Source organism: Bubalus kerabau, chromosome 12 (assembly GCF_029407905.1).
Source record: "Bubalus kerabau isolate K-KA32 ecotype Philippines breed swamp buffalo chromosome 12, PCC_UOA_SB_1v2, whole genome shotgun sequence".
NCBI lineage: Eukaryota > Metazoa > Chordata > Mammalia > Artiodactyla > Bovidae > Bubalus > Bubalus kerabau.
The window spans coordinates 54,937,397-54,965,350 of record NC_073635.1 but is presented as its reverse complement, the minus strand read 5'-3'; the positions used below and the strand labels follow the sequence as shown (position 1 = coordinate 54,965,350).

The 27,954-nt window shown below is 34.4% G+C and overlaps 1 protein-coding gene across 16 annotated transcripts in view; it reads left to right on the top strand.

Annotated features, from left to right (window-relative positions):
- Positions 1-23,057, top strand: part of RBM26 (RNA binding motif protein 26) — a 97,244-nt gene extending 74,187 nt beyond the window's left edge. For 7 of the 16 annotated variants that reach the window (XM_055542748.1, XM_055542747.1, XM_055542741.1 and 4 more), the window contains 4 exons: positions 1,365-1,565; positions 4,687-4,773; positions 13,666-13,779; positions 15,408-16,112. In XM_055542748.1, the coding sequence (XP_055398723.1) occupies positions 1,365-1,565; positions 4,687-4,773; positions 13,666-13,779; positions 15,408-15,497 (492 nt within the window). In that variant the 3' untranslated portion in view covers positions 15,498-16,112. Of the gene's footprint in view, positions 1-1,364; positions 1,566-4,686; positions 4,774-13,665; positions 13,780-14,835; positions 15,387-15,407; positions 16,113-21,248 lie in introns of those variants that run through there. The other 9 variants (XM_055542739.1, XM_055542735.1, XM_055542744.1 and 6 more) reach the window with 6 other exon arrangements.
- The last annotated feature ends 4,897 nt before the right edge of the window (positions 23,058-27,954 follow it).

Here is a 27,954-nt window from a genome sequence, read left to right as displayed (position 1 = left end):
TGTGATGCCATCCAACCATCTCATCCTCTGTCGTCCCCTTCTCCTTCTGCCCTCAATCTTTCCAAGCATCAGGGTCTTTTCAAATGAGTCAGCTTTTCACATCAGGTAGCCAAAGTATTGGAGTTTCAGCTTCAACATCAGTCCTTCCAATGAATACCCAGGACTGATCTCCTTTAGGATGGACTGGTTGGATCTTCTTGCAGTCCAGGGGACTTTCAAGAGTCTTCTCCAACACCACAGTTCAAAAGCATCAATTCTTCAGTGCTCAGCTTTCTTTATAGTCCAACTCTCACATCCATACATGATTACTGGAAAAACCATAGCCTTGACTAGACAGACCTTTGTTGGCAAAGTAATATCTCTGTTTTTAATATGCTATCTAGGTTGGTCATAACTTTTTTCCCAAGGAGTAAGTGTCTTTTAATTTCATAGCTGCAATCACCATCTGCAGTGATTTTGGAGCCCCCCAAAATAAAATCAGCCACTGTTTCCCCATCTATTTCCCATGAAGTGATGGGACTGGATGCCATGATCTTCGTTTTCTGAATGTTGAGCTTTTTTAAGCCAACTTTTTCACTCTCCTCTTTCATTTTCATCAAGAGGCTCTTCTTCACTTTCTGCATATTACAGATCTAATTTAGTACTGGGATCTGGGTATTAAAGAGTTTTAACATTCAGCAGTCACTGTTCTTATCTCAAGACCCTGTATTGTCTGTCATAGGAAACCATAGGTTGGAGTCCTAAACCTGCATGTATTTTACTTTGAAAAATTAAGTGGTTGTCTGTGTGTCCTGTCTAAGATAACAAGTTTTGAAAAACATAAATTTCTTTTATGTTAACGTAGAAATTGTGTTTTAACCTTTCTGGAGATTTCATGCTTGTGTTGGTATGACTTTAAAAAAAAATTATCATTTAAAAAATTTTGGCCTATAATTTTAGTAAATAAATAATAGTGTAAATGTACTTATTTATATATATATATATATATATATGTATTTTGTATCTCTGTGTTTAACTTCTGAAGTAACATTCAACACTGCATTATTTGAAACTCAAGAATGGCTGGCCTTTTTGTGATATAGTTTGATGTCTTGGAAAGTAAAGACTTAGTAGAAAAGGTGTATTTAATAATTTTACAATGTTGCTTAAATTAATGTTATTTTGTTTTCTGAATTCATTAGCTCAATTTCCTTTCACTTTAAAAACTAAAACTCTAGCTTGAATTATTAAATGCTTCTGTAGGGCATTCTTTGAATATGATATTCAGTTGTATGACTGATGTCAGATGTGTGACTCATCTGAGTATAACACTTGGCTTGTGTTCGTAATGGTGCTGTTTAACCTGTTTGTCTAATCTCTACTAGGCTGCAAAGCGAGGGATTCTTTCATCTGGTCGTGGTAGAGGAGTTCATTCAAGAGGTCGAGGTTCAGCTCACGGCCGAGGCAGGGGTCGAGGCCGAGGTCGAGGTGTGCCTGGTCATGCTGTGGTGGATCACCGTCCCAGGGCATTGGAGATTTCTGCATTTACAGAGAGTGATAGAGAAGATCTTCTTCCTCACTTTGCGGTACTTTCTTATTGTCCAACGAAACAAATACTGATACATTGTTGGGGGTAATGGATGTTAAAGGAGAAAATATGAAAATGAAATGAGTAATTTAAACCCATTAATCTCACCAAAGCATTTGATTAATCTATAATAATCTTTTAATTATTTAAGAAACAAATTGTAGGAGTTTTCTGTTTAATCATTGTATGAAAGAAATGTTACTTTTCTTACACTTAGTAGGCCTTCAGATATTATGACAGGAATGATTTAAACTTATTGATTCAGAGAGGGAAGTCCTAGAGTTTAGTTTCATTTGATATTTACTTTTAGAAAAAAATTGAGCATGTTGCTTGGGCCATTCAGATTTTTAAAAGTTAAGGTGGAATTTTATTCATTAACACTCTATTCTTGATGTAGCTAATGTAGAAATGAAACAAGACAAAATTCTGGAATAAGATCTTGAAGTTGCCCTAATTGATACCAGGGTATAATTAGTCAGTCTAATGGTAATAGAGTGATGTGTGAGGAAGGTGAATAAGAGTCTAGTCCCTGCTAATCCATTATTTTATGTGGATATCCTGGAATCTGTTGGGCTCATGTGCAGAATGGAGATTATGTCTGCCTAAAGGCCTTTTTAACTTACATGTTGTGATTCTTAGTGGTATCACAAAAGTTAGTTACTAAGCATCAGTCTTGCCTGCAGCATTAGAGTAATTGCTCTAGATAAAGTATATAAAGTAAATAACCAGTTCTTTACCCTAGAGGATTTTACATATAATGGTTTAACACAAACCAGTTAAAGAAAACTACAAATAATTTATAATCAAGTTAAATTTATTAAAAACTATAACTGCTTCAATAGCTTAGAGAACTTTTTTTCACACAGGCATATGATGGTAAATGAACAGTAAAGTTTCATGAGGTAGTAAAACTGGAACTTGGGTCTTAAAGGATGGGTAAGCTTGTAGATAGGTACACAGGTAGTTGAACCTTTTGAATGTTCAGATTTAAATGTTTCACAGTTATATTCCAGGCTGTTAACTGTAGTTACAGATGTGAAACTATAGTTTTTTAGGATATCAAGAGGTATTGAAAGAAATGGTGTATGTTTAAGAAATAACTAAGATGATTAATATTTAACGGTGATGGGTCTGGAATATCTTATGCTTTATGACTTTAAAGGAATACAGAAAGGAATCAGAAAGTTTTTTCTGGCTTGGACCTACTATACACCCTGTTTCTGTACCTTCCCAAGGGGAAGAAGATCCAGATAAACTTAAGTGTATTACATATAGTTATATAGCTAATCAGGAAATTATTAAAGAATATGCTAAAATAATTTAGACAAGGTGAGTTTAGGAACGTGTTTTGATAAGGCTAAAACAGTTTTGGTTTTAGAAACATTAAAGTGAAAGAAAGTGAAAGTCACTCAGTCGTGTTGGATTCTTTGCTACCCCATGGAGTATACAGTCCATGGAATTCTCCAGACCAGAATACTGAAGTGGATAGCCTTTCCCTTCTCCAAGGGATCTTCCCAACCCAGGGATAGAACCCAGGTCTCCCACATTACAGGCAAGATTCTTTACTAGCTGAGCCACAAGGGAATCCCCAGAATACTGGAATGGTAGCCTCTCCCTTCTTCGAGGGGGTCTTCCTGACCCAGGAATTGAACTGGGGTTTCCTGCATTACAGGTGAGTTCTTTACCAACTGAGCTATGAGGGAAGCTTAGAAAAGCTTAGAAACATTCAGAGCCTCTAAATGGATATTCATTCTTGCATGAGTTTGGAGATTCAAATTCTACTCAGTTAGTAGTGTTAATGAACATTTAAAAATTGTCAGTCTTTAAATAAGATAGCTTCTCTATCTCAACCTGGGACTTGAAATGAACATGACAGGTATCAGAAAAAACCTATAGTACTAAACATTGTTACAAATTGTGATTAATGAAATGCTTTAATTTATGCGCTGGAATTAGTATAGAAATAAAACGTTACAGCTAAAACTTATACAGCACTTATTTTGTGGCTGATTTTATTCTGAATGCTTTATATAACTCACCATATTATGAGTTATTTTGACACCTCTCTGAGGTAGGTACCTTTATTGTGCTTATTGTAGAGATTGGGAAAATGAAACATGAAGAGATTAAGGAACTTGTTCAAGTATACACAGCTAACACTAACAGAGCTGGGGTCTGACTGATTCTGTGGTCCATTTTCTTTACTATGCCCTAGAGAATTTTTCTTTGTGTAGTGTGTGCATTTAATGAGATTGTGGTTTTAATTTTATTTGAGGGTAAGAAAGAAGGACGATATTAGTAATGATATATAAGGGACTGAAGTTTTATGTGATAAAGGTGCTGTTTTCTGCTATTTGCAGAAAGATCTTCCTATACATGGAAAAAATAAAATCCAGCACACCCAAAGCAAGCATAATTTAATATGCTTAGCTTGTAAATGTCCTCAAAGAATGTGTTCTAGAGGAGTGTAGAGTAAGAGTAAACAGCAGTCAGATAAACTTTGGAATTGAAAGACCTGGACTCTCATCCTGGTAATTAACTTAGTTACTTTGGAAAAATTACTTAAATTCTCTGACTCTTCCTCCCCTGCCCCCCAGCTTTAAATTGGGAATCAAAAAAACTCAAAGAATATTCTGAGGATAATGATCTGCTTTAGAAAGGACTTAGCATTTTCTGGAATTAGAATAATGAGCATAAAAGAAATGGCAATAAAGAAACTCAGTCTTTGACCAATGTTTCCATTATTTAAAGAACAGTTCAATTGAAGGGATGGGATATAGGTATACTTATAGCTGATTGATTTTGCTGTATAGTAGAAACTAATACAACATTTTGAAGCAACTATACTCCAATAAAAATTTAAAAAATAAAGAATAGTTCAGTCAAGTTTCCCTAATACTAGAAAGTATAGAATTGTAAAATAATATTTGAAAATAAGACTACCCTTTATCTTACAATATCAAGTACTAAAATGAATTACTAATAGTTTTTTTTCTTATCACCCTGAATTGTTATGTATTCTGGGCTATATTTGTTGGCATTTTAATATTTTAAAACCATTAGCATTTTGGATGTTTCAAAATATTTATTTGGAGGAAATACTTTTTTTTAATTTAAAGCAATATGGTGAAATTGAAGATTGTCAGATCGATGACTCTTCACTTCATGCAGTAATTACATTCAAGACACGAGCAGAAGCTGAAGCAGTAAGTATTACAAATAATCTAATTTATTAAAATTCAGATTTAAATGTTTTATAAATATTACAATTAAGTTTTAATATAAGTGGTTTGTTTTTTTTTTTGCTTAACTACAGTTTGACAAAATATAGCACATATGAAGTGGAATTCATGGCCACAAAGAATGTCCTAAAGCAGTTAGGCAGTTTTGATATATAACATGGAATTGTTAGAATAGCTAGTCACCAAGTTGAATGACAAGTTGTACTGTCTTGAGACTTCAGGAATTCTTCCATTCTTTTTAACACAATAGGGCCTCTTCACTTTCTCCCTTTCTCAGCTGGCCCAAAACAAGTCTGTTTTGACAGAAGGAGTGGTGAAGTGTAAGGTAGAAGCAGAAATAATAATCCTGATGGCTACTCTTCTTAATCATCCTCATCTGCTGCTTTTTAGCCTCAGTTGGCTGAACCATGCAGTGTCCCTAGCTCAGGATATCTTCATCTAGGCCTCTACAGCTTTTTACCAAGACATGAATATATAGTGCTAGCCTTTAGAGTCCTTTCAGTGTTCAGTTCAGTTCAGTCGCTCAGTCGTGTCTGATTCTTTGTGACCCCGTGAATCGCAGCACACCAGGACTCCCTGTCCATCACCAACTCCCGGAGTTCACCCAAACTCATGTGCATCAAGTCGGTGATGCCATCCAGCCATCTCATCCTCTGTCATCCCCTTCTCCTCCTGCCCCCAATCCCTCCCAGCATCAGGGTCTTTTCCAGTGAGTCAACTCTTTGCATGAGGTGGTCAAAGTAGTGGAGTTTCAGCCTCAGCATCAGTCCTTTAATGAACACCCAGGACTGGTCTCCTTTAGGATGGACTGGTTGGATCTCCTTGCAGTCCAAGGGACTCTCAAGAGTCTTCTCCAGCACCACAGTTCAAAAGCATCAATTCTTTGGCGCTTACCTTTCAGTGTAGTTGTCTTCAAATGTATATCTTGAATTATCTTTCTAAAAAATGACCAGAAGTATGTGCAACCTTGTCTTTCTTCTGGATTTAAAAGATTAAAAAAAGAAAAATGAGTACGAGGTGTAGGGGATTCATAGTAACGTTTTTAACTCTGTGTATTCTTTGTTCAGGATTGCAGAGAAATAGATGTACCCTTTTGATTTGGGAAAGTGCATTAAGCATTCCAAACAGTTAACCTAATATGAATGGGGAATGGAAGAGTAGAATGGTTTTCAAAAGTTTTGAGATGATTGCGGTCTAAATAAGTTTTGAAAATCTTCTAAATTGATTTACCCTCGTCTAGTAAATACCCCCTGGCAGTGCACTGCTGGGGATGTCCCTGGTGTGAGTTGTTCTTGGGGCATCGTAGTCTATCATATAAAGATTGTGTGTCTGAGAAGTCTCAGGGAAGTGTTAACTGGGCCCTGGAATAATGGAGTTTCAGAATTAGATTGGTGGGTAGTGGATAGTTTTATAGGAATTTCATATCCTAGAGTTTTGTTAAGTTTTAAGAAATCTTTTTATTTAAAGGTCTTTTGTGAAAACAAAAGCTAATTCATAATTGATTAAAGTTTAAAACTTTCTTATAAGTTTGTATGTATATGTGTTATATTGAAAAAGAGTTTTGATCTAGTTTTCTCTCAGAGGTATTAGAGAGTGTAAGTTAAGAATGAGCTTCCTTTAAATGATGCCTTCAGTGACAGTTTTCAAAGTAATGTTGAATAGGTAGATTGAGTACCACCTTTTATGTTCTATTTGTTTTCTGGAAAGTAGTCATGTTATTAAACAATGGTAGTTACATTCAGATGGTTATAGTATTTACCAAATTTGTGAATGTAGTAACTGCTTAAAAAATGTGTATTGTTACTTCTCCCTGTTTATTTACATGACTGAGGGAAAAAAAAACTTTCTGCCTCTTAAGTAAGTTTTGGATGTTTTGCTTTTAATAGGTAAGATCTGTTGACATATACCATCCTTCTTGGGTTTTGCTTTTTCTCTCTCAGGTGTAAACTTTTTTAATATATATTTTTATACTGTGTATATATTTTCCAAGCAAATAGCAGTCAGTTGAAAGACCAGGGATTAATGTGTAAAGATAAATTTTAACAATAAATTATGTGAAGATTGAATAAGTGACAGAACAACTTTGGTTAACTTGGATCTGATGTGAGTTAGGTTGAGCAATTTAAAAATTAGTGTGTTTGACATTGAGTTACCAATATTTAATTTTTTCAAAGAAGAATGCTTAAAAAGTACAAAAAATTACTTGTCCCATCACTCAATTCAGTTCGGTTCAGTTGCTCAGTTGTGTCCGACTCTTTGCGACCCCATAGACTGCAGCATGCCAGGCCTCTCATCACTATCATTATATATAATGAAGAAAAATTTAATGCCAATATGTGGATGGATAGAACTCAAGCCAAAGGATAGGCTTTCCCAGGAAAATAAATTTGTCCACCTTTCTTAATGTTTATTTCCAAATACTTCATTGTTCATAATTTCTGAACCATTGTATTAGATGATTATCTATTTTCTTAAGTCAGTAGATGCATAATATTTTAAAGTAAAAGTACAAGGAATAAGATAATCAAACACATTCAAATATGACTGAAAAGTAAGAAATTTTCCTCAGAAAAGATATTGAAATATTTTAGCTTTAGGTTGAGTTAACAGAATCATTTTAACTTTAGGTTAAGATGGTTAATGTTTGACTCTGGTTAATTAGACGATGAATCCTGTTGCTTTATTTTCTGTTCTCCGGTTTGTCTGTCACCACCCGCAATGTACTAAAGGTGGATAAGTACCCAAAGAGGACAGAAATAAGTGACCTCTTCCTATGACTGGTTAGAAAGTTAGTTTTCCTACTCTGAATTGTTACTATACTTTTATAAGTAACCAGGATCTGGTTTTAGAATAGAATAGTTAAGTTCCTGTTTTATGCGAGTCAGTCCCAAAGATGAAACTTGACAGTCCCAAACTCAAAAGAGGTATGAAGCTTTTTATAGCAAAATGAAAGAGCCTCTTGTTCTACTGGTAGGTTTTGACACCCATGCCTCAACTCCCAGTAGTTGTGAGGATTCAAAACTTATAAAGTTTACTTAGAACACAGTGCCTGGAACATAGTAAATCATCTTGCGTGCATGCTAAGTTGCTTCAGTGATGTCTGACTCTTTGCAATCCTATGAACTGTAGCCGGCCAGGCTCCTCTGTCCATGGGATTCTCCAGAAAAGAACATTGGAGTGGGTTGCCATTCCCTTCTCCAGGGGATCTTCCAGGCCCAGGGATTGAACCCATGTCTCTTGCATTGGCAGGTGGATTCTTTACCACTGTGGGCTTCTCTTTTAGCTTAGTTGGTAAAGAATCCGCCTGCAATGCAGGAGACGCCAGTTCGCTACCTGGGAAGCCCAAACCATCTTAGTGTTGCTATTGCTAAGTCACTTCAGTCGCGTCCGACTCTGTGTGACCCCATAGACGGCAGCCCACCAGGCTCCCCCGTCCCTGGGATTCTCCAGGCAAGAACACTGCAGTGGGTTGCCATTTCCTTCTCCAATGCATGAAAGTGAAAAGTCAAAGTGAATTCGCCTCGTCGTGTCCGACCCTCAGTGACACCATGGACTGCAGCCTTCCAGGCTCCTCCGTCCATGGGATTTTCCAGGCAAGAGTACTGGAGTGGGGTGCCATTGCCTTCTCCATCTTAGTGTTAGCTATTATTAATATTTGTGTGTGTCTGTGTGTCAATGAGAATTGATTGTTAATTCAATGAAACTGAATAGAAACAAGATAGAAGAAATGATTTCAAAACTCTCATTCTTTAGACCTGAAGATAGAAGCACAAAATTGGATTCATAGAGGATAGTTCAACATCAAGTCAGAAACTGATGGGGCTAACTGAATAAATAGTAAATCTGTGGCAAGAACTAAGTGTATAAGTGGATTCAGTCAAGAGAAATCAAATCGTGTTTTTAACAGTCTGTGTGTTCTTACTGATTTACTTAATAGTTAAGTATTGCTATATGATGAACACTGCTATGAGAATTAGTAAATCTAAGTCTGAAGCTTGCGAGAAAGTGGCCATGTAACTTGAACTTAAAGCTAAAGAAATAGAAGTCTTTCTCTATAAATTCTGAAAATCAGATTTTACATGTTTTGAGTTTTGTTTTGGTGGTTCTTTAATGTAACTCCTGCCTAAACATTATATACTGTGGTTATTAACAAACATTAATAAACTTGGCTTTAACTTTATTTTATAGATAGTTTTACCATTATGATTACTAAAAAAGAAAGATATACTGGGATTATAGCTCTAGCTCTTCTGACTTAGGTCTGTTTTTCCCACAGTGTTTTTGCAGAACATTGGTTTTATAAGCACTCTAACAAAGGATTTTCTTGTCAGTAAGTTTGTGAAGAGCTGCATTTTGTATGTTCAGTTTAGATTTATAATCTAAATAACTTGAAAGGCAAAAGGCAAACACTCCTTGCTTATTCCAGTATCGGGAGCCAGCGTGAGGACCTCCCCCTGTGGCAAAGGTCATGAGGAAGGAGGCTCAACATACACAAAGGCGGGATCGAGCCTCAGGAGTCCCCCTGGAAATTCTCGAGCATCTACCCCCAAAACCAGAGTCTGCCTACTTTACTACTTTGTGCTCTCACCTACACCTCTGACTTTACGGGGGGCTGTCCCCCACCACCTCTTTCAGAGAAGGAGTTAACTTAGAGCTCCAGTTAATAAAAACTCCTGGGCGTGATAGGAGTGTTTCAACCTACAAACTCCTCTGAAGGTTCTCTAGCCCGCCTGACAGGCTTGTCTGGACACATGTGATTGTTCACAGCCTCTCAACCGTGAGAGGCACGAGATGTTTTAAACCTTCTAAAAACAGGTTCTTTAGAGAACTTAAAAAACTATTAGTATAGTATAGTGGGCTGATTAGAAATTGGCAGATTCATTTTGATATTTGGCAAAACTAATACAATTTTGTAAAGTTTAAAAATAAAATTAAAAAAAATAAATTGGTGAAGAGTTTTTCATTTGTTGAGCCAATGTTTATGGCTATATCTCCATATCTCTTGTCCCTTATACACATTAATGAATATAACTACCATATAAGAGAAATAAGTATTAACCTTTGATATTAATCACGTTGGACCTTAGGCTAAGTAAATTCTTTTCTTAATTAAAACCCACTACACCCCCACCCTATAGGAATGTAACTTTATCTGGTACCTTCAGAAGGTGGCGTCTGTTTTAAAAATAATCACCCCTGGAGAAATAAGTGTTCTAGTTGACTGACTGCTGTCACAAGGAGAGGGTCATAAATTGTCAGCAGGCCCCCTGGCCAGATGATGTAGCACCCCTAAGACCTCTGTATACATTTGTATGAAACACCTGACTTTAATAAAAGTCAGGACTGCTGACCCCACGTGACTTTTGTATAACATCTCAGTGTATAAAAACAGACCCTGGAGAAATAAAAAATGGGATCAGTTCCTCGAAAGACTGGTCTCCCCATGTCGTTCTTTCTCTCACCTTCTGGCTGAATCCCCATCTAGAACGTGGAGGCTCGTCAAGCCTACTAATTATGCCTGGGCTTCCAAGATCTGACCGGGGAGGCCTTAGTGTCTCCTCTCCTTCGGGAGAACGGGAGGACGCCTGTGGCCTACGTAGGTGATGTAAATTCCTTGCCTTGGAATTTTACTAGCTTTCCACGTAAACCAAGTTATTCAGCCTCTTTTCTCCACTGAATTTTCCTACTGAGCTATCCTCATTCTATTACTCTTTATATGTCTAATTAATATTTAATTAAAGCTATCGTATTCTGATCGCTAAAGCCGTCTCTCCTTCGAATTTACCTGGATCTACCGGGGCTGGACCCCGACACAGTCTTTTCCAAATGTTGTTTCTAGAATCATTTTCTGTGTAAGATACAGAGCCTACCTCATAACTACTTTTCATACTTTTTTTCTTCCTTCATTTGTCAGATCTTCAAGCCTTTTTCTTTTTTCCCCTTCTGTCATATGTTTGCCTGCTCGCCTTACTTATAATTTGGTGCAAACTTCGAATGATGCTGTGTAAGACTAAATAGGCAAAATCCTAGAGCAGGCTTATGAATAAAATGCTTCAGCGCTTAAACAGACTTTTCATTTATACTTCAAAGCTAGAAATTAGAGAAAATTGTAAAATGAACCCCCACATATTCCTCATTGAGCTTCAGCAATTATCCACTTACGGCCAATCTTTTTTTGTCTATATTCCACACACTACAACACTCTACCTCCTTGTTTTGGAGCCATTCCCAGTCATATCATTTCAGCTGTAAGCCTTTCAGTGTGTCTCTTTCAATATTAGAGGCCAAATAAAATAAAACAATACTATTATTATACCTAAAAATTATTATTATTCCTTAAATATTATTAAATTCCCAGTCAGAGTTTACATTTCCCTGGTTTTCTTATAAATATTTTACTTTCTTCCTTTAGGGATCCATAATAAATGCATATTTTGATTTAGCTTGATTGGTATTATATAATTATAAATTCATAGATTTAAACATTTCATGGGTATTGATCCATTGTTCTCAGTTACTGATGTGTCCTGTCTTTGGCTAGTGGCTACTATATAGGTTTGTTGTGAGTTGTTTTGACAGGACTCTAATGGGTTATGAAATTTTCTTTCTTTCTGGTATGAAAAGGTGTTCCAGGTTCATCTTATACATTTTCTCTTCCAGACCATGAACTGGCCATTTCTCTAAGGAGCTCTGGTTCTTATTACTGGGAAAGGTATTTAAAGACCATAGTCTGAGTACTAAGCATGCTCATTACTACTGAGTATGTTAATTATAACAATTTTTTTCAGAGGTCAGAGCTGGGAGTGGGGGAAAAAATGCATTCATATACAGATGTGCACATATACATATACATGTATAGCACATATATACACACGTATAAAGAAAATAAATTGAGGGCTCCTGATATTTCCCATATAATTCTGTACTGTGTGGTTTTTATACACACACATATACAGGTATGCCTGTTTTACTGTGCTCTACTTTATTGCAGTTTGCAGATATTATTGTTTGTTTGACAGATTGAAGGTTTGTGGCAGTGCTTCTTTATGCTGATCTGTCGCCACCATTTCCCAACAGCATTTGCTCACTGTATGTCTCTCTATCACACTTTGGTAATTTCTGCAATGTTCCGAACTTTCTCATTATTATTATTATATTTGTTCTGGTGACCGCAGAACAAATGGTGGTTGTTTGGGAGCACCATAAACTGTGCCCATATAAGATAGCAGATTCAGTCAATATATGTGTGTTCTGACTGCCCTGTCAAGCAGCCATTCTGTATCTCTCCCTCTTCTCGGGCCTCCTTGCTCCCTGAGACAAAATAACCTTGGAATGAGGCCAGTTGATAACCCTGCAGTGGCCTCTCAGCATGCAAGTGAAAGGAAGAGTCTCACGTTGCTCACTTTAAGTCAAAGGCTAGAAAGGATTAGGCTTAGTGAGGAAGGTATATCAGAAGCTGAGCTAGGACAAAAACGAGGCCTCCTGTGCCAGTTATTCAAGGTGTGAACACAAAGGAAAAGTTCTTGAAGGAAATTGAAAGTGCTACTCTAGTAAACACAAGAAGGAAAAGAAAGTGAAACAGCCTTACCGCTGATACGGAGAAAGTGTAGTGGTCTGGAGAGGAGATCAATCCAGCCACAGTATCCTCATAAAGAAAGTGAAGTCGCTCAGTCATGTCTAATCCAGAGCAATGCCCTGTCTGTTTTCAATATTGTGAGGGCTGAGAGAGATGAGGAAGCTTCAGAGGAAAAGTTTGAAGCTAGCAGGATTGGTTCATGAGGTTTAAGGAAAGAATCTATCTCCATAATATAAAAATGCAAGTGCCAATACAGAAGCTGCTGTGAGTTATTGCTAAAATAATTAATGAAGATGGCTACTGTAAACAGATTTTCAGTGTAGATGAAACAGCCTTATATTGAAAGAAAATGCCATCTAGGATATTCATAGCTAGAAAAAAGTCATTGCCTGACTTCAAAGCTTCAAAGGTCAGGTGACTTTTGTTTGGGGCTCACGCAACTGATGCCTTGAAGCTGAAACCAGAACTCACTTAGCATTCCAAAAATCCCAGGCTACTTAGATTTATGCTAATTTTACTCTGCCTTATAATGTGTAAATTTTGAGTAGGGAATGGCAGCCCTCTCCTGTATTCTTGCCTGGGGAATCCCATTGACAGAGGACCTTGGAGGGCTACAGTCCATGGGGTCTCACAGAGTCAGACACAACTGAGACCAATGCATACGCATAACGGGTAAATTGAACAACAAAGCCTGGATGACAGCACCCAGTAAATAATTTTAAAACTAAAACTTCAGAGAGTTGTAGATTCACCTTGTGAATTTGAAGTAAGTATTGAATATAGAGATGTGCAAAATTAGATCATAAGAAATTTTTGAAGAACTTCCTATAGATGACATCACTAACATTTTTTGCCTTCTTTAGCTGGATGAAAACATGAATTTTATGAGTAGACATTTTGTGTGAGATAGTTGTATTTTGTATGAGTCATTTGTGAATTAATAAGAATTAAAATATAAAACCAGAACCTTGAAGTGCTTTGCAATTATTGCCTTGAGTAGCAGTTACCATTTTACTGTAGACTTGGAGACATAGTTCTTCTAGTCACATATTGGCCAGTAGTGAAATAGCTCTACTCAAATCACTAGGCTGACTTTAGAAATAAATAACAATATAAAGTAAATTATAAACTGCAATAATAAATAGTAAATAGAGAAATAAACCACAAAGCAAAAATAGACAGCTGTCTTCACTTGTATTTAATATTAGGTACTATAGCATTTCATTGTTCTCTTCACAAATTATTAATGTTCTGTATTCCAATGTTTTTCATTGTTTTAGGCTGCAGTTCATGGAGCTCGTTTCAAAGGGCAGGATCTAAAGCTGGCATGGAATAAGCCAATAACTAATATTTCAGCTGTCGAAACAGAAGAAGTTGAACCTGATGAAGAGGAAGTATGTTTGTTTTTTTTTTTTTCATTTGTTTTTACCCTTAAATGTTTATTTTTATATAAAATATGATCTATGGCTGTGATTTTAACATAAAGCTTTTATTCCTGAGCTACTTTCCAGGCAGGGGATAGCAGATAAAATGCAGATGACTAAATTTTATGTATTAATGGTAACTGTGGATTGCTAATCCAAAAAGAATATCTGAAAATCATATATATACTCAGTTTTCATTTACTCTTAGAAGACAATAATTGCTCATTAGATTTTTATCCACAGGAAGTCTTGTGATATTTTAAGTTTTAGAGTATATATTTACTTAATTACTTTATTGACATTTCAGGTCTTATTTTAATTCATATCATTTTAGTTCATTAGAATGAATGCCTGCTATATGGTAGATACTGCAATAGGCAGAAAAATGAATAAGACACGGTCCCTATCATCAAGGAGCAATACAATCTGGAAAAGAAGGTGGTGATAGACACAAGAAACTAATTATAATAAAAGGCAGATTGATATGGTGAATAAAGATTTGAACAATATGCTGTGGGTACGCAGAGGAAGGAATGATTGTTTCTTTCCAGAAGAATCTTGAAGGAGGTGGTAGCAGTGTAGCTGAACCCCAAGTGATTAAAAAAAAGCTTTTCATAACCAAGAACTTGGACTGGGAATAGTTAGAGAGGCATTATAATTGGCAGAGATATAGGTGTGGAATAGTATATTTTTTCTTGCATAACAGCAGTTAGTCTTATGGCTGAGAGGGGGGAGCATAAAGACCACTGAAGTGGGAGAGCCGTTTGAAACCAAAAATCTAAAAATAAGCAACTCTGTTTTGTTTAATCATGAAATAAGCTGTAGGAAAAAAAATTGAGGAAGTTAAGGAATAAAGGTAAGGTGGGAAAACTAAATGGTTCCATGTTTTACCTTGATCAGATTTTCATTATGGCACTTCATTTTGTTTGGAGAGCATTTGAGGCTGTTATACATGTCCATAGTCAAATGCAAGAATAAATGTGTATTTTGAAACTCATATACATGATTTGTCATTTTATATTTTAGATTATACCTTTGTCCTTCCATGAGTTTGAATTGAATGGGGAGAAAAGCAGGAGAGCTCCTGGTATTAGGTATTTTGAAAAGTTTGAAAAGTAGTCTGAGAAGCCTTTATGAAGGGAATGGGGAAAAGAAAAGAATGCTGTAAAAGAAAATGTTTGTTACATACAGCAGAAAAGAAATATAAATATTGATAAACTTTATTCAAGTTATTGGTTGATTTAGTGTCAGAGAAGAATTACTGATGTTTTCTTTAAAAAAAAAAAAAAAGGTGTGCAGCAATGTTTTGTAGGTATAGAAGATGGCATAATTTGATGAAGAGAGGCAGGAGAAATGGCATGTACAAAGGCTTATGGCTTTGATTTTTTTTTTTTTTAGTATCTGTGATGTAAGCAATAGAATAGATAGTATTGAGAAACCTTTGAGTGGATAAAGGTTGCTTTTGTTTCTTGAATGTTCTAACTATAGAAATACCTTTTGTATTCGACTCTGTTGAGAGTAATCAGTATTTAAAAGTGTCACCTTTTTTCTTTTCCTTTTTTTTTTGGGTAAATTCCTAAATGCATTTTAACCTAAAGTTTCAGGAAGAGTCTTTGGTGGATGATTCATTACTTCAAGATGATGATGAAGAAGAAGAGGACAATGAATCTCGTTCTTGGAGAAGATGATTTGACTGATCATTGATCTGCATATGATAGAACTCTACCTGTGTTTCATTAGTATTATCTAATGTACTTTTACATATTTGTAAAAACAATTTTTGGTAAAATGTGATGAAGATGGATTTCACAAATAGACAAAAGAGAAGAAAACTACCTTCTGAATCCTGTATTTTGAAAGATTGATGTTTGCGTTTTATTTCAGTAAACAATTGGTAAAGACATCACACTAGAAACATATGCAATGTTTTTATTACATACTTACTGAACATTACAGAATTCTTTGGGTTCTTTGTAATTTAATGAATAGGTCTGAAGACTTAATGACCAATACTTGTTATAACTTAGAGAATTTTGTTTTACTCCAAATAAGGAATGAATTTGCATTTAAAATCTTAATGAATGTTTTCAAAAAATGAATAGATAACATAGTACTCTAACTAAAGTCTCCAAGTTATGTATTCATAATATTACATAGTAGTATGCTTAGGCTTTACTATGTATTAGCCTTTTGTTGGACTTGTGTATGTATTTTACCATATGGGTTTTAATGATAACGGTGTATGACTGCTTTGCATTTGAGTCCTTATGCATTCAGATGTTAAAAAATAAAGTGGAATGGTCTCTTGAAAAGAAAAGAAAAGAAAAAAGCAATGACAAAAAAAAAAAAGACAATGTTCCTTGATTTAAAAAAAGAAAAAAAAAGAAAAGAAAAAGAATTAAAATAAATAGACCATTCCAGATGGTGATCTACCCTTCTCCCCAGTTATCACAAAAGGAGCTATAATCACTAACTTATTCTTAATAATGGTTACTGGTACCTTTACAATAATGTACAATCCATTGTTTAAAATTTATACCACTTCAGTTTGGTTTGATCCTATAAACTTTCAACAGATGTCTTAAAATTTAAAAGCAGGCTGATTAGTTTGGAACCAGACTTCAAGTAGAGATAACATTTGGTGAATAAGAAAACATCACATTACATTTTGGATGTATGAAAGAAAACTTGACCATTTGAAGATGTATGAATAAAGAAATGTACTATAGATACTACTTTAGGAAAGCACTGTTTGGTAAGTGTTCCAGTCTGATATTTTAAGTGTGCATTTCCTATACTTCTATAAAAAAAAATCTTTGACATTTGCAACAATATTGTGATTTTTAAGTGGACTTCTCTCATGTTCTCTGACAACATGATCATTGAAAGTTGATATAGCAGTTTCTAGGAAATAAATGCGTTCTTTGTAGAATGGAGGGTGGGAGACTACATATTTATCTTTTAAAATTTATCCTTTTGGTTGCAAGTATTTCTGCCCCTTCTGAGATCACAGTGATTATATTGAAAATCACACACAAAAAAACTTTATTCCCATGCTGGGGTCCTCACAGTCACAAACTGTAATTTCACCACCATAGTCTTTTGCCAGTAGAGTAGCTCATGGATGCTGTTCCTCTTTTTCTTTTCTTCCTCCACTTAAAGTTGTATATATACTCCCAGTGGTAGTTCTGTTTCATAGGAACGTTTTGGCTTGCAGTTGATGCACATGTTTATATTTAAAATTTCACAGTCAGATTTCTTTTGTCAAAATAGTGACTTTACTCAGAACTTCTTTACTATACTTAGAGCTGTGATATATTTTTATGTATAGTCTCTTGTATGTTGACTATGTGCTATTCTGATTCATTAGGTAAGTTTGTTTTCTTTTCTTTTTAGTAGTCGTGAAAGATGCCAAATTGGCAGAGGCTCACGTTTCTTCTCTTTACACCAAACAGGTATTATAAAGAAAGAAAATCTTTCAAAGGCCAGTTAAATCTCCATACTGATTTTTGGCTTTATAATTTGATTAGCAAATTTTAGTGTGCTATTGTGTAATTATTGTAAAATTCCCTTATAATGTAACTGAAATCATATATTGTTTATTTAAATTCATAAATAGCTAATCACTTTCCCTATTCTTAAATTCTGTCATAACCTAAAATTAAAATGTTTTACACCATGTTGCTTTGAATGAATCAGAACGCAAGTATGTTTTGATTGGGTCCTAAAGTATGGGGATTAAATATTAGCAACATTTATCAGGTTCATAATTATATTTTTATTATCATTAATATTTTAATTGTAAATATTATTTAGTATTGCTATTGGATTTTTTAAATTAATGAGTATGTTTATAAAAAAAATACTAGTACTCTACATGTACTTTCATGTGTTCTCATTTAAAACTTAAGATATCCATTTAACAGGTAAGGAAACTTAGGCTAATAGAGATGGAATGACTTGCCCAGAGTGATAGCTAGTAAATAGAAAGACTAGATTTGAAGACAGGCACTCTGATTTCAGTGCCAACTTTTTAAAAAACTATGTTGCTACCTCCTTCGTAATTATTGATCGGGCATGAGATTGTGTTTGCAGTAAATGTAGTAGATGTTACACAAAATTACTAGTCTTTGGTCATTAGCCAGTTCATACCTTAACCATCCCTTTTAATACAGCACTTTGTTCATATCTCTGTTATAGTACTTATGTTGTAATATAGTTTATCTGGTTTATATGTCTGTCTTCCCCACTAGATTACAAGCTCCTCTAAGAAGGGGACCATGTCTTATTCATCTTTATCTCTAGTGATTATCATAAAACCTGGCTCATAGTGGACATTCAGTTGTTTGTGGGATGAATTAATGAATGAATGCATATTTAAATCTCCAATGATGGAGTGACAATTACCTCCCTTGTTAATTCTTATCAATTTTCCAGAAATCTTTCTTGAAGGTCTTCTCAATCAATTGGGATCATCTTAGTTGATTCTGTTAAGTATTGTACCAGTGGGGTTTGTTACAAATAGTGATGGAGGAATATACACATAGTCTTAGCGGAATTTCCATAGCAATTAGTAAGCTGTTAACATTTTGGAATATTAAATGTCTATTTCAGGAGTAAGATAGCCTTTTGGTTTCTATCAGTGTGTAAGAACAGAAATGTCAAGAGCCACTAATCTAGTCCATCCCATTAACTTTTTATATTCAAAGATGAGCAAGTGTAGAGTACTGGACAAGTGTTAAGAGATTTAGCTTTTGTTCCCAAGCTCTATAACTAATTCTCTGGCCTCAGAGAAGTCTCTTAACTTATCTAGGGTTGTTTCCTTGTCTGTAAAATGAAAAGGGTTGGACTAGATGATCTCTTTGGAGAAGGCAGTGGCACCCCACTCCAGTACTCTTGCCTGGAAAATCCCATGGACGTAGGAGCCTGGTAGGCTATAGTCCATGGGGTCGCTAAGAGTCAGACACAACTGAGCGACTTCACTTTCACTTTTCACTTTCATGCATTGGAGAAGGAAATGGCAACCCACTCCAGTGTTCTTGCCTGGAGAATCCCAGGGACGGGGGAGCCTGGTGGGCTGCCGTCTATGGGGTCCGAATGGGGTCGCACAGTCGGACACGACTGCTGCGACTTAGCAGCAGCAGCAGATGATCTCTTAAGGTTCCTTTCACATCTTTAGTTTCCCTGGTAGTATATTAGTGTTTGATCTAAAACAGTTTAACATATCTATACCAGTTCTCCCTACCTGTTGTTGCTGTTACTGTTTCTGTCATCAGTAGAAGCAACTTAGATTTGGTTATGATAAGTCATACAGTGTGTCTTGGTACAGTTTTGTATACTGTTCCAGATGTTTGCTTTTGCTACACAAATTACATTTAGCCTAAAAAGTATAGATTAACTTCTGTATTCGCACTTTTTCTTCGTACTTACAACTTCCTTTCAGTTCTAAACTCAGAGTTTAGAACTCTTTTTTATTATAGTATTTACCTAAAACTTGAAATACATTTTTTAATTCTGCAGTTTTCCTTAGAAGTTCTTTGCTATAATATAGATCTGGGCTGAAGTGGGAATGAAGAAGGAATTGAGATGTAGACAGCTACTTTTTTCAGGAAAAAATTGAAGGAAATTATATATCATTTGTTAAAAGATTGATTAGGATTACCTCAAGGGATGGTGGAGTTGTCATTTTACATATTTCATTCAGTATCTTATGTCTCTACATAGCAGTGTTGTTTTAAATGTTATTGGATAATTGTAACATTTAAAAGTTAATTTTGGTAGTTAACCAGTATTCAGCATTTAATGAAATCATGTTGCATGAATGGGATAGTATTCCATAGCTCTTGTTTTATTTTGTGATATGATCAAATGTATCAAATGATAGTTTACTATTAAGATAAGACTTCACTGTTTTAGCTGACTACCTGTGAAAAGTATGGTTTAATTGGAGGAAATTTCTTCTTACTAGAACTGTTTTATGGGGACTGTATTTTCAGTCTTACTTGGAACAATACTCACTGGTTCTAAAGGTTATAAAAAGAAAGCAAACAGTTGCTCATCTAGTATGTTGAAATATCAATGGCTATTTTAGAGTATCATACAAACTATCAGTTTATATTTTCTTCCTTTTTTCCTTACCTGTAGTGTAAACTAATTATAGAAAAATAGTTTTAGTCCTAGAATTTATGTAAATATTTGTAAGATATTTTTTTTTTTCCCTTACAAAAAAAATCTTAGCATTTTAAAACAAAAATGTCCTGTGTAAAAGTTTTGGCTTGTTAGCTTAGTTCAGTAAGCTTGTTAGCTTATTTTTGGTCTTTCACAGTGCTATTCCCATTCTTCTGAAACCCTATATGATTAAAAGTAGAAATTTAATCTAGGGATAAATCATGAACATACAATATTTGTAAGGCAGAAAGAAAAAATTTCCTTTTCCCATATTTTCAGAAACTATCTTATTAACTTTTGAACGGGCTAGTTGCTCTAAGGTATGTATACAGCATACAGGCTTTTAGAGAAGAATAGATTTTTTTGCTCTCTGATTATTATATACCTATCAGATGACAGCAGATTATCAGATGATAGCTATCTGATATCCAGAATAGCTATCTAAAAGACCCAAGAAAGAAAGAAACCTTGGTGAATTTGATTGACATGCATTAGTAATTTCTAATGAAAACGTTATACTTATTCAGTAGAGAAATTCCTAATTTGGTTCTTGCATTTTATCAGTATTATGTACTTATTAGATTAGTATAATTGAAGCATTTTTTACTTTTTTGTACCAATTTATGTTTCTTTTCTAACCCTTCCCTCCCTGTTACTTTATTTTATCCATCCTCTTATCTCATCATCCAAGTTAGTCTTCTTTTGTATACCAAACACTGTCTCATTTTGATATGTTCCTTTTTATTTACTTTTGTTGTTTATCATTATGCTTAGTATAGTATTTATGTCATACAGTGTGATTGAAGAATGAAATGGTTATCCCATGGAGTTTAAGGAAATTACATATATAGCTCACGATTATTTTGTAGTCCTTGGGAAACTTAAGACAATTGTTCTTGCTTTTATTTCTTTATCAATATCTTGAAATTTGTTAATGATTTCTTAAAATTGTTACTTTGCCAACCCACACTGATAAAAATTTACTATATGGTCCATGATGACATTTCCTAATGAAAAATTTGGATCATAACCGTGTTGCCGAGCTGTTATCTGTGCAGCTTAATGTTTCAGTGAAGCATGTTGCAGAGACGTTTTGTTAAAATAATTTTAAACCATGGTTGATCTTTGTAAAATTTGTCTGCAACTTTCATTTTGATTCTTTTCTCAGATGTAATGTTTTAAAAAAGTTAAGGTCATTGTATGGTATGATTCAAGTTTTAGATTTATTTACTGTTTTCAAAGTTTTTTTTAATAGTCTTCTCTTTTTCCAGCAGAGGGAGATCATCATTGCCTGAATTTAGCTTTGTGACTACAGCAGCAAGACCTGTTCCTGTCTGGAGACGACTGTTACAATAATATGACACTATCACTTTATGTTTGCCCTTTATCAGTTTGAATAGATGTTTACATGTACCATAATTAGCATTTTTATTTTTCCAGTTCAATTTTAGGGTACATCTGAGTCCAGAAGTAAATCTGAGTGTGTGCTTTGTCTGATCTTATACTTAAATGTTTTCTCCCCTTTATAGCTGTTTGTTTTTAAACACTCTAAGAAGGAAAAACAAATCCTCTTGGTTTTCCTAACATGAGATGAGTTTTCAGGCTCAGCCAAGTTGAAATTGTATCTAGGAAATCTATAAAGCCATGATACTATGTTCATCAGCATGAACAATCTAGAATGATGAAAATGATTAAAAAGTTAAACCGTGGTTTGGCTTTAATTTTTCTGGGCTTTAGGATACATTTCTGGAGTTAGGGTGGTTACTTACAATAATTTTGAACAAATGGTTAAAATATTTTTTTCACATGGTAATAACTTGCCTGTTTCTTCTAAATATATTTATTGAAGTCTACGCCAAGGCCACTTACCCAAATAATTTTTAAAAAATTCTTAACTCTTCAAAATCAACAAGGAGAATAATTTGCTTTTCAAGTAGTATGGGATGATCTGTGAATTATAAATACTGAGAAATATCTAATGAACGTCTAATTTACACAGTGTTTCCTTGTTTTCTTCACTTGCAACGAAGACATCAAAGACAATCTTAAAAGCAAGGGGAAATAGTGTGTGTCTAACACTGTTAAAGACTGTAGATTTCTTGCCTTAAGAGGTGTATGTCCGTGTTCTTTACTTATAAGCAATATGGTGTAGAATTATTTATAAAGAGTGAAGTTAAATTTTATTCTAAATTTTCATCCAAAATACCCTCTTTATAATGGGCACCATAAAGTTTTCAGAACATTAATTTCTTAGTATTCCTTCTTGGATTCTCATTAACATTTTAGAAGTCAATACTTGATCAAAAGTTTTCATTAAAAGAGTCCAAATTGTATTTGATTCTCTTCACCCTTGTTTTCCTTTTGTTTTTAGTTCCATTCAGCCACGCTCACATTCTCACCTTTTTGTGCAAAGTTAACTGTTCTGCAAGCACTTTTTCTTGAGTATGCATTGCATTTGTCGTCAGGAAAAAAGAATGAATATGTCAGGCATAATGTAAATTATCTATTTTGATTCATATTAATTGAAAACAGCATGGTTAATGTAGGCTTGGTTTAAAGGAACAGTAAGTATTTTGGAAATTTTTCTTACGTATGACCTTGTAGCCTACAAGGCATTTTAAAATTAGACTTTTGTATTAGTTCACATTGTAAACTAACATGTGGCCGCTGGGAGTTTGCAGATATTTTCCCAGATTAGTTCAGTATTTTTTCTTTGTAAGGAAAGCTTCTCTCTCTGTGTAATAGTTAGAATAGCTCTAACGTGCTAGGCTGAAAACCCAAAGATAATTCTCTGAAGAGACCGTACTTGGCTGTTATCAGCTTTGGGTTGGTTAATAGCTGTGGATCACATACCACTACTCTCTCTTATTTTGTCATCTTCCTTTTTTTTCACCCCCTTGCTTTTAAATTAAAAACAAAATAAAGCAAAATGAAATTGAACATGCCATTGGGAATCAGAAGTTGAGATGATTTAATTCTCGTTAAAAATCATTGCTCTTTTTGAAAAATTGCTTTGAGATCTGGTAGGTCAGGTACATATTTTAATAATTTCCCATATGTTTATTAATTAAAGATGAGGATTTTCATTATTTCATTTTCCTGAAGAGGATTCTCATGGAGCTATATGTAGATAACTGTACAGAATCACTTTTGTGTAATTGAATGAAGCAGTTTACCTCTGCACGATTGCATTATGAAAGCCTTTTATATATCTTTATATTTTTCAATATACTTAGATTTTACACTATTAGCTGCCCTAGTCATGCTATATGTGTGTGTTTTTTTTCAAATAGAGTTTATAAATATTTGTGCTCAAAGTACAGATCAATTGAATATTTTTGGTCTTGTTTACAAGAGAAATAATACTTTAAAGTGATGCAGCCCCTCAAGTGTCTTAGGAAAAAGTCATTGGTGCTACAAAACCTCTCAATATCATTTTTCAACCTGTTATCCAGACTTTGCTGAGCTTAAATCTATGATTGCTTATAACTTAATCTGATCTAGCAGCATAATTATAAAAGTGGTCTGTGATGAGCCAGGTAAAGAGCCCAGCCAATTAGAAACACCCTGTAATTTAAAGAGAATGATGCAGAATGACATTATACTAATTGGTGTCCAACTTCCCAGAAAGAAAATATTTTCTTCAATTTGTCAGCAGCTCTTTTGATAAGAGGAATGGTTAATATGACTAGACTAAAACAAAAAAAAAATGATACATTGAGCATGGCTCAGTTTTCCCAATTGCAAATGGAAAACTTTTCTAATCCTAAAAAATGGTGTAATCCTCTTCTGCATTCAATTCCCATCTGTCTTTTACTCATCAGGAGGCAGGGTAATTCTTAAATATTTATAGAACATTTGATGAGTTGTAAAGAGATGTATTATTTACATTGTACAAGTTTTGTGTTGATGTGCAGATTTTCTGCATCTGCAAGACTTCATTCCAGCACCTTAGTGAATGTTCTTGAGATACAGTTTTTAAGTATCAGCAAAGCATTCATAGATGTTTACTTTTGATTCTCAGAATCCTGAACCTGTTTTGGGTGTGATATTACTTCAGAACATGTCTGGCACAAGATTTCCTTTAATAGTGGTTTAGTTGAACTCAATTTCTGTGGATTGTTGAACCTAAAAGCACCAAAGGAATTCCTTCTTGTCTGGAGACTGGATTATTCCAGTTTTTAATACCTGTGCCCATAAGTATCCCATTTCATGAATGTGTGTTGGCATGGGGGGAAAATTCCCTGCTCTTTGAGTGGAGCGAAAGTAATTGGTTAAGCTGTAGCAGCTTTTTTGTTTATTTTTAAAGTGATAAAACTTGAAAATGGTAAAACTTGAACTAGAAAACTACTCTTGTATGCCTAGAATGTTTATAGTATTACGTGTTTATGTGGGGTTGTCAACGTTTTTATTATTTATAGTTGAATTATGTTGTTTTGTTTGTTAATACCCATAATGTTTATTATTTTTATATTTTGAAAATTTTTTAAATAAAATAGTCTTACTAAAAGCAGTTGTTAACTTTTTAAAATTGTCCTGCATTTTGCATCAATTATATTAACATAGAGTAGAAAGGAAAATTTGCAGCTCTCAGGCATTGCACAGTTGAAAATTCTGAAAATATTTATATGAAGAAATGGCTCTATATTGCCTCTTCCTCTCTTCACAGCCATTCTCACTTAAAATTGTTTTAAGTCACCTTTGGTACCAAAGTGTTCTTGACTCCTTTTGTCACACATATACAAAAATCTTCCGTATCCCTTTTCTCCCTAGTTCTTGCCTATTTATTGCTGGAAATGTTCTCTTTATTTCATTTGGGGACTAAAAAGTTTCTCCTTATCATGAGTGATTGTATAATGATACTCTGATATCAGAGAAGGACTACCATAGATTCTGAAGTGAAATTAGAGACATAAAGCATTTCTGTCAACCTCGAAGGCCAATGAAAGTTTTCAGAACGTCCCTCCATAATTTTCAGTTTTCATCTGAATGTTTATTCTCCTGATCTAATTTGATCTGCTTTTCCAGCATTCAACATGTTCATTTCATGCTTTTATTGAGTGAACAGTATTGTGATATTTTTTTTTTTTTTAATTGCAGGTATTCCTTCTGTTATCTATAACATGGGTTAAATAAATTTGGTAGTTGCCTATCTTCCACTGTTTCTACAGGAAAATACATTATCATTTCAAAGTGCATAAGTCGATAAAAATCCAATTAGAGATCTGGTTATGAAATAGAAGTCTCTGGCTTGAGATAGAGGACTTTGGTTAATACATGACGACAGTAAAATTATTAAAAATTATATAATATGTGGAATATTTGCAGAATAATCATGTTAGCCTTCACTTAACCTGGGAAATACTTCTGTATAGAGTATGAGTGGATTTGGTCTTTTTTAATCCTGTAAAAAATCACATATGACATACTGTCAAAAAGCTAGACATTCAAAATAAAAAGACAAAGAGGTAGGATGATAGAAAGCCTGTCATTTACAAATGATCCCCAGACATTTTAAAATGGGATTATATAATGCATATTGCTTTGTCTTTCCATGTATGGTAATAGGTTAATATACCATTTTTAAAGCCCCTCCATTTGTAGATGACTCATAGTGTATTGTCTCCTCATTTGGGGCACTTAGGACTTTTCCAGCTTTTATTTTATTGTAAATAATGCCATATCCTTAAACATCTTAGATTATTTCTTCAAGATATTTTCTCAGAACTGCTGCATCAAAGTACATTATTTTTTAAATGATATACTTTAATTTGATCTTTTATAGGCAAATAGGTATGAACACCTATTTTCATAATTTAGCTTTGGAAAAGACCATTCATTCAGTTTTCTTTGTAAATGTGAACTTACTGAACTTGTTCTAAACATAGCAAATTAATGCTTGTTATAGTGGTTAAGCTCTTTTTATTTTCTATAGTATGTTGTGGCAGGATTTTATATTCCCTACCATAGCAGTTTGTTTCCCCCCTTGGAACTACAGATTTGTATACTTTTGTTACAGCATTTTATAAACTTTCAAGAACTTACACAGTCTCATAACTAGTCTTATTGGACAGTAGGGCAGATAACCTTTGTCTTTATTAAATAAGTTAAAATAAATGACAGAATAAGGACTGGAATTTCCATTTCTTAATACCATAGCCACTATAAGAATACTGAAAGAGGTATCAAATAATTTACAGTAAAAACAAACTCCCCTTATTTTTTATCTCAGCTCTGCAGACTGCTTCCAGAAAAATTTGTCTTTCCCATGAAGTTCATGAACATTGGTGATTGAAGTACATAAAGAGAAGTAAACTGTGAAAAAAATTACGTAGAAATGAGAAAATGATGGGTTCCATATATTTCCTTATATAAAAGTCCATTTTTAGAAGAGTCATTTTATTCAGAATAATAAGATTCCTTGCAAAATATTGCTTGAATATTTTCCTGAGCTATCCATGGTCATGTTTTATCTAATATTTTTTCTAATTATAATAGGACAGTTCCAGTATTCAAGGGTTTTACAGTGTTATAGCAGAGTTTTCTTAAATTGATCATTAATTTACTTTTTATATATCCCAAATGTATATTATTGAAGTACTATGCAAGAACTTGTATTCAGTGCTGTGAGAATCATTCTGATAATCTGAAATATAATATGCCCTGTATTTGTGTTGAAGATTTTGAATTTAGGTCATGGAGTTAATGAAAAGACCAATTTTATGTTTCTGACTTCAAAGAGGGTACAGTACAAATTACAAAAAAGTAAACCTTAAGAGTCTCACATCTTGACCTTTTTTTTTTTCCTAATGTTAAAATGCTATTTGTCCTTAATACCTCATTTAAATCAGAATTTTCAGGGACATTACCAATCTATTTTTTTTTAAGTAACATCTGTGACTTAAAACTGAATAGATACCCTTTATTTTATTTTATTTTTTTAATTAAAGTCTGTGTTGGAGAAATACTTAGAAATTATAACTGAAAGTTTGGAGTTAGAAGCAAATTTGTACTAAGTTTAATGCAGTATTTTGCTTGTTTAGGGTTTTGGTTTTTGGTGATAAATAACTAGTAGATGTGCCAGCTTTACATTTTTTTTCTTATCAAGTTAATATTCAGAATTAACAAATTAATGATTAAAAAGGAGATCTCTGGCATTTAACAATTGTCATGTCTGCCTAAGGTAAGAATTTAAGTAAAAACCAAATAGGTATCTTGACAAAAACACTGAATACTGAACCAGTTACTAGTCATGACAGTCCTCATGCATGTCATATTTAGAATAGTATGAAAACTGCATATATTAAAAACAATTGTAACCAACAATTCAGTCAACCTAAAAGAAGTAGGTCTTTTAACTTTTGTTTTGTCAAGGTCTCCAGTGGAAAGGACTTCCCTGGTGGCTCAGACGGTGAAGAGTTTGCAATGCAGGAGACCTGGATTTGATCCCTGGGTTGGGAAGATCCCCTGGAGAAGGAAATAGCAACCCACTTGAGTATTCTTGCCTGGGAAATCCCATGGACAGAGGAGCCTGATGGGCTATGGTCCATGAGGTCGAAAAGAGTCAGGCATGACTTAGCGATTAAACAACAAGCAGTGAAAAAAGGAGAGAATTCCCAGAGTGGGAGTGCTCACAAAAGAACAGATCCATCTAAGGTGCCAAGGATGGGAAGAGAAGGATAGGCTATAGATTTAGTCCTGCATTTGTGGAAGTTCTGACCTGGAAGCAAGTAGTACATTTTCATTTTTCTCAACTGATAAGCTTTATATAGCACCAAAAGACAAGGAAATTCCATGGAAAAGCATGTCTCCAGGGCACATCTATTCAGGGTCCTACTTCCGTTTCTCATGGGAGAGCAAGATGGGGATTATGATAGCAATTTGATCTAGTTCTTAGGTCCCTCCTCACAAAGAACTCTAATCTGACAAGAGAGCATAAGCCATACCATTTATGCCTAATGTCCGGATTTGATGTCC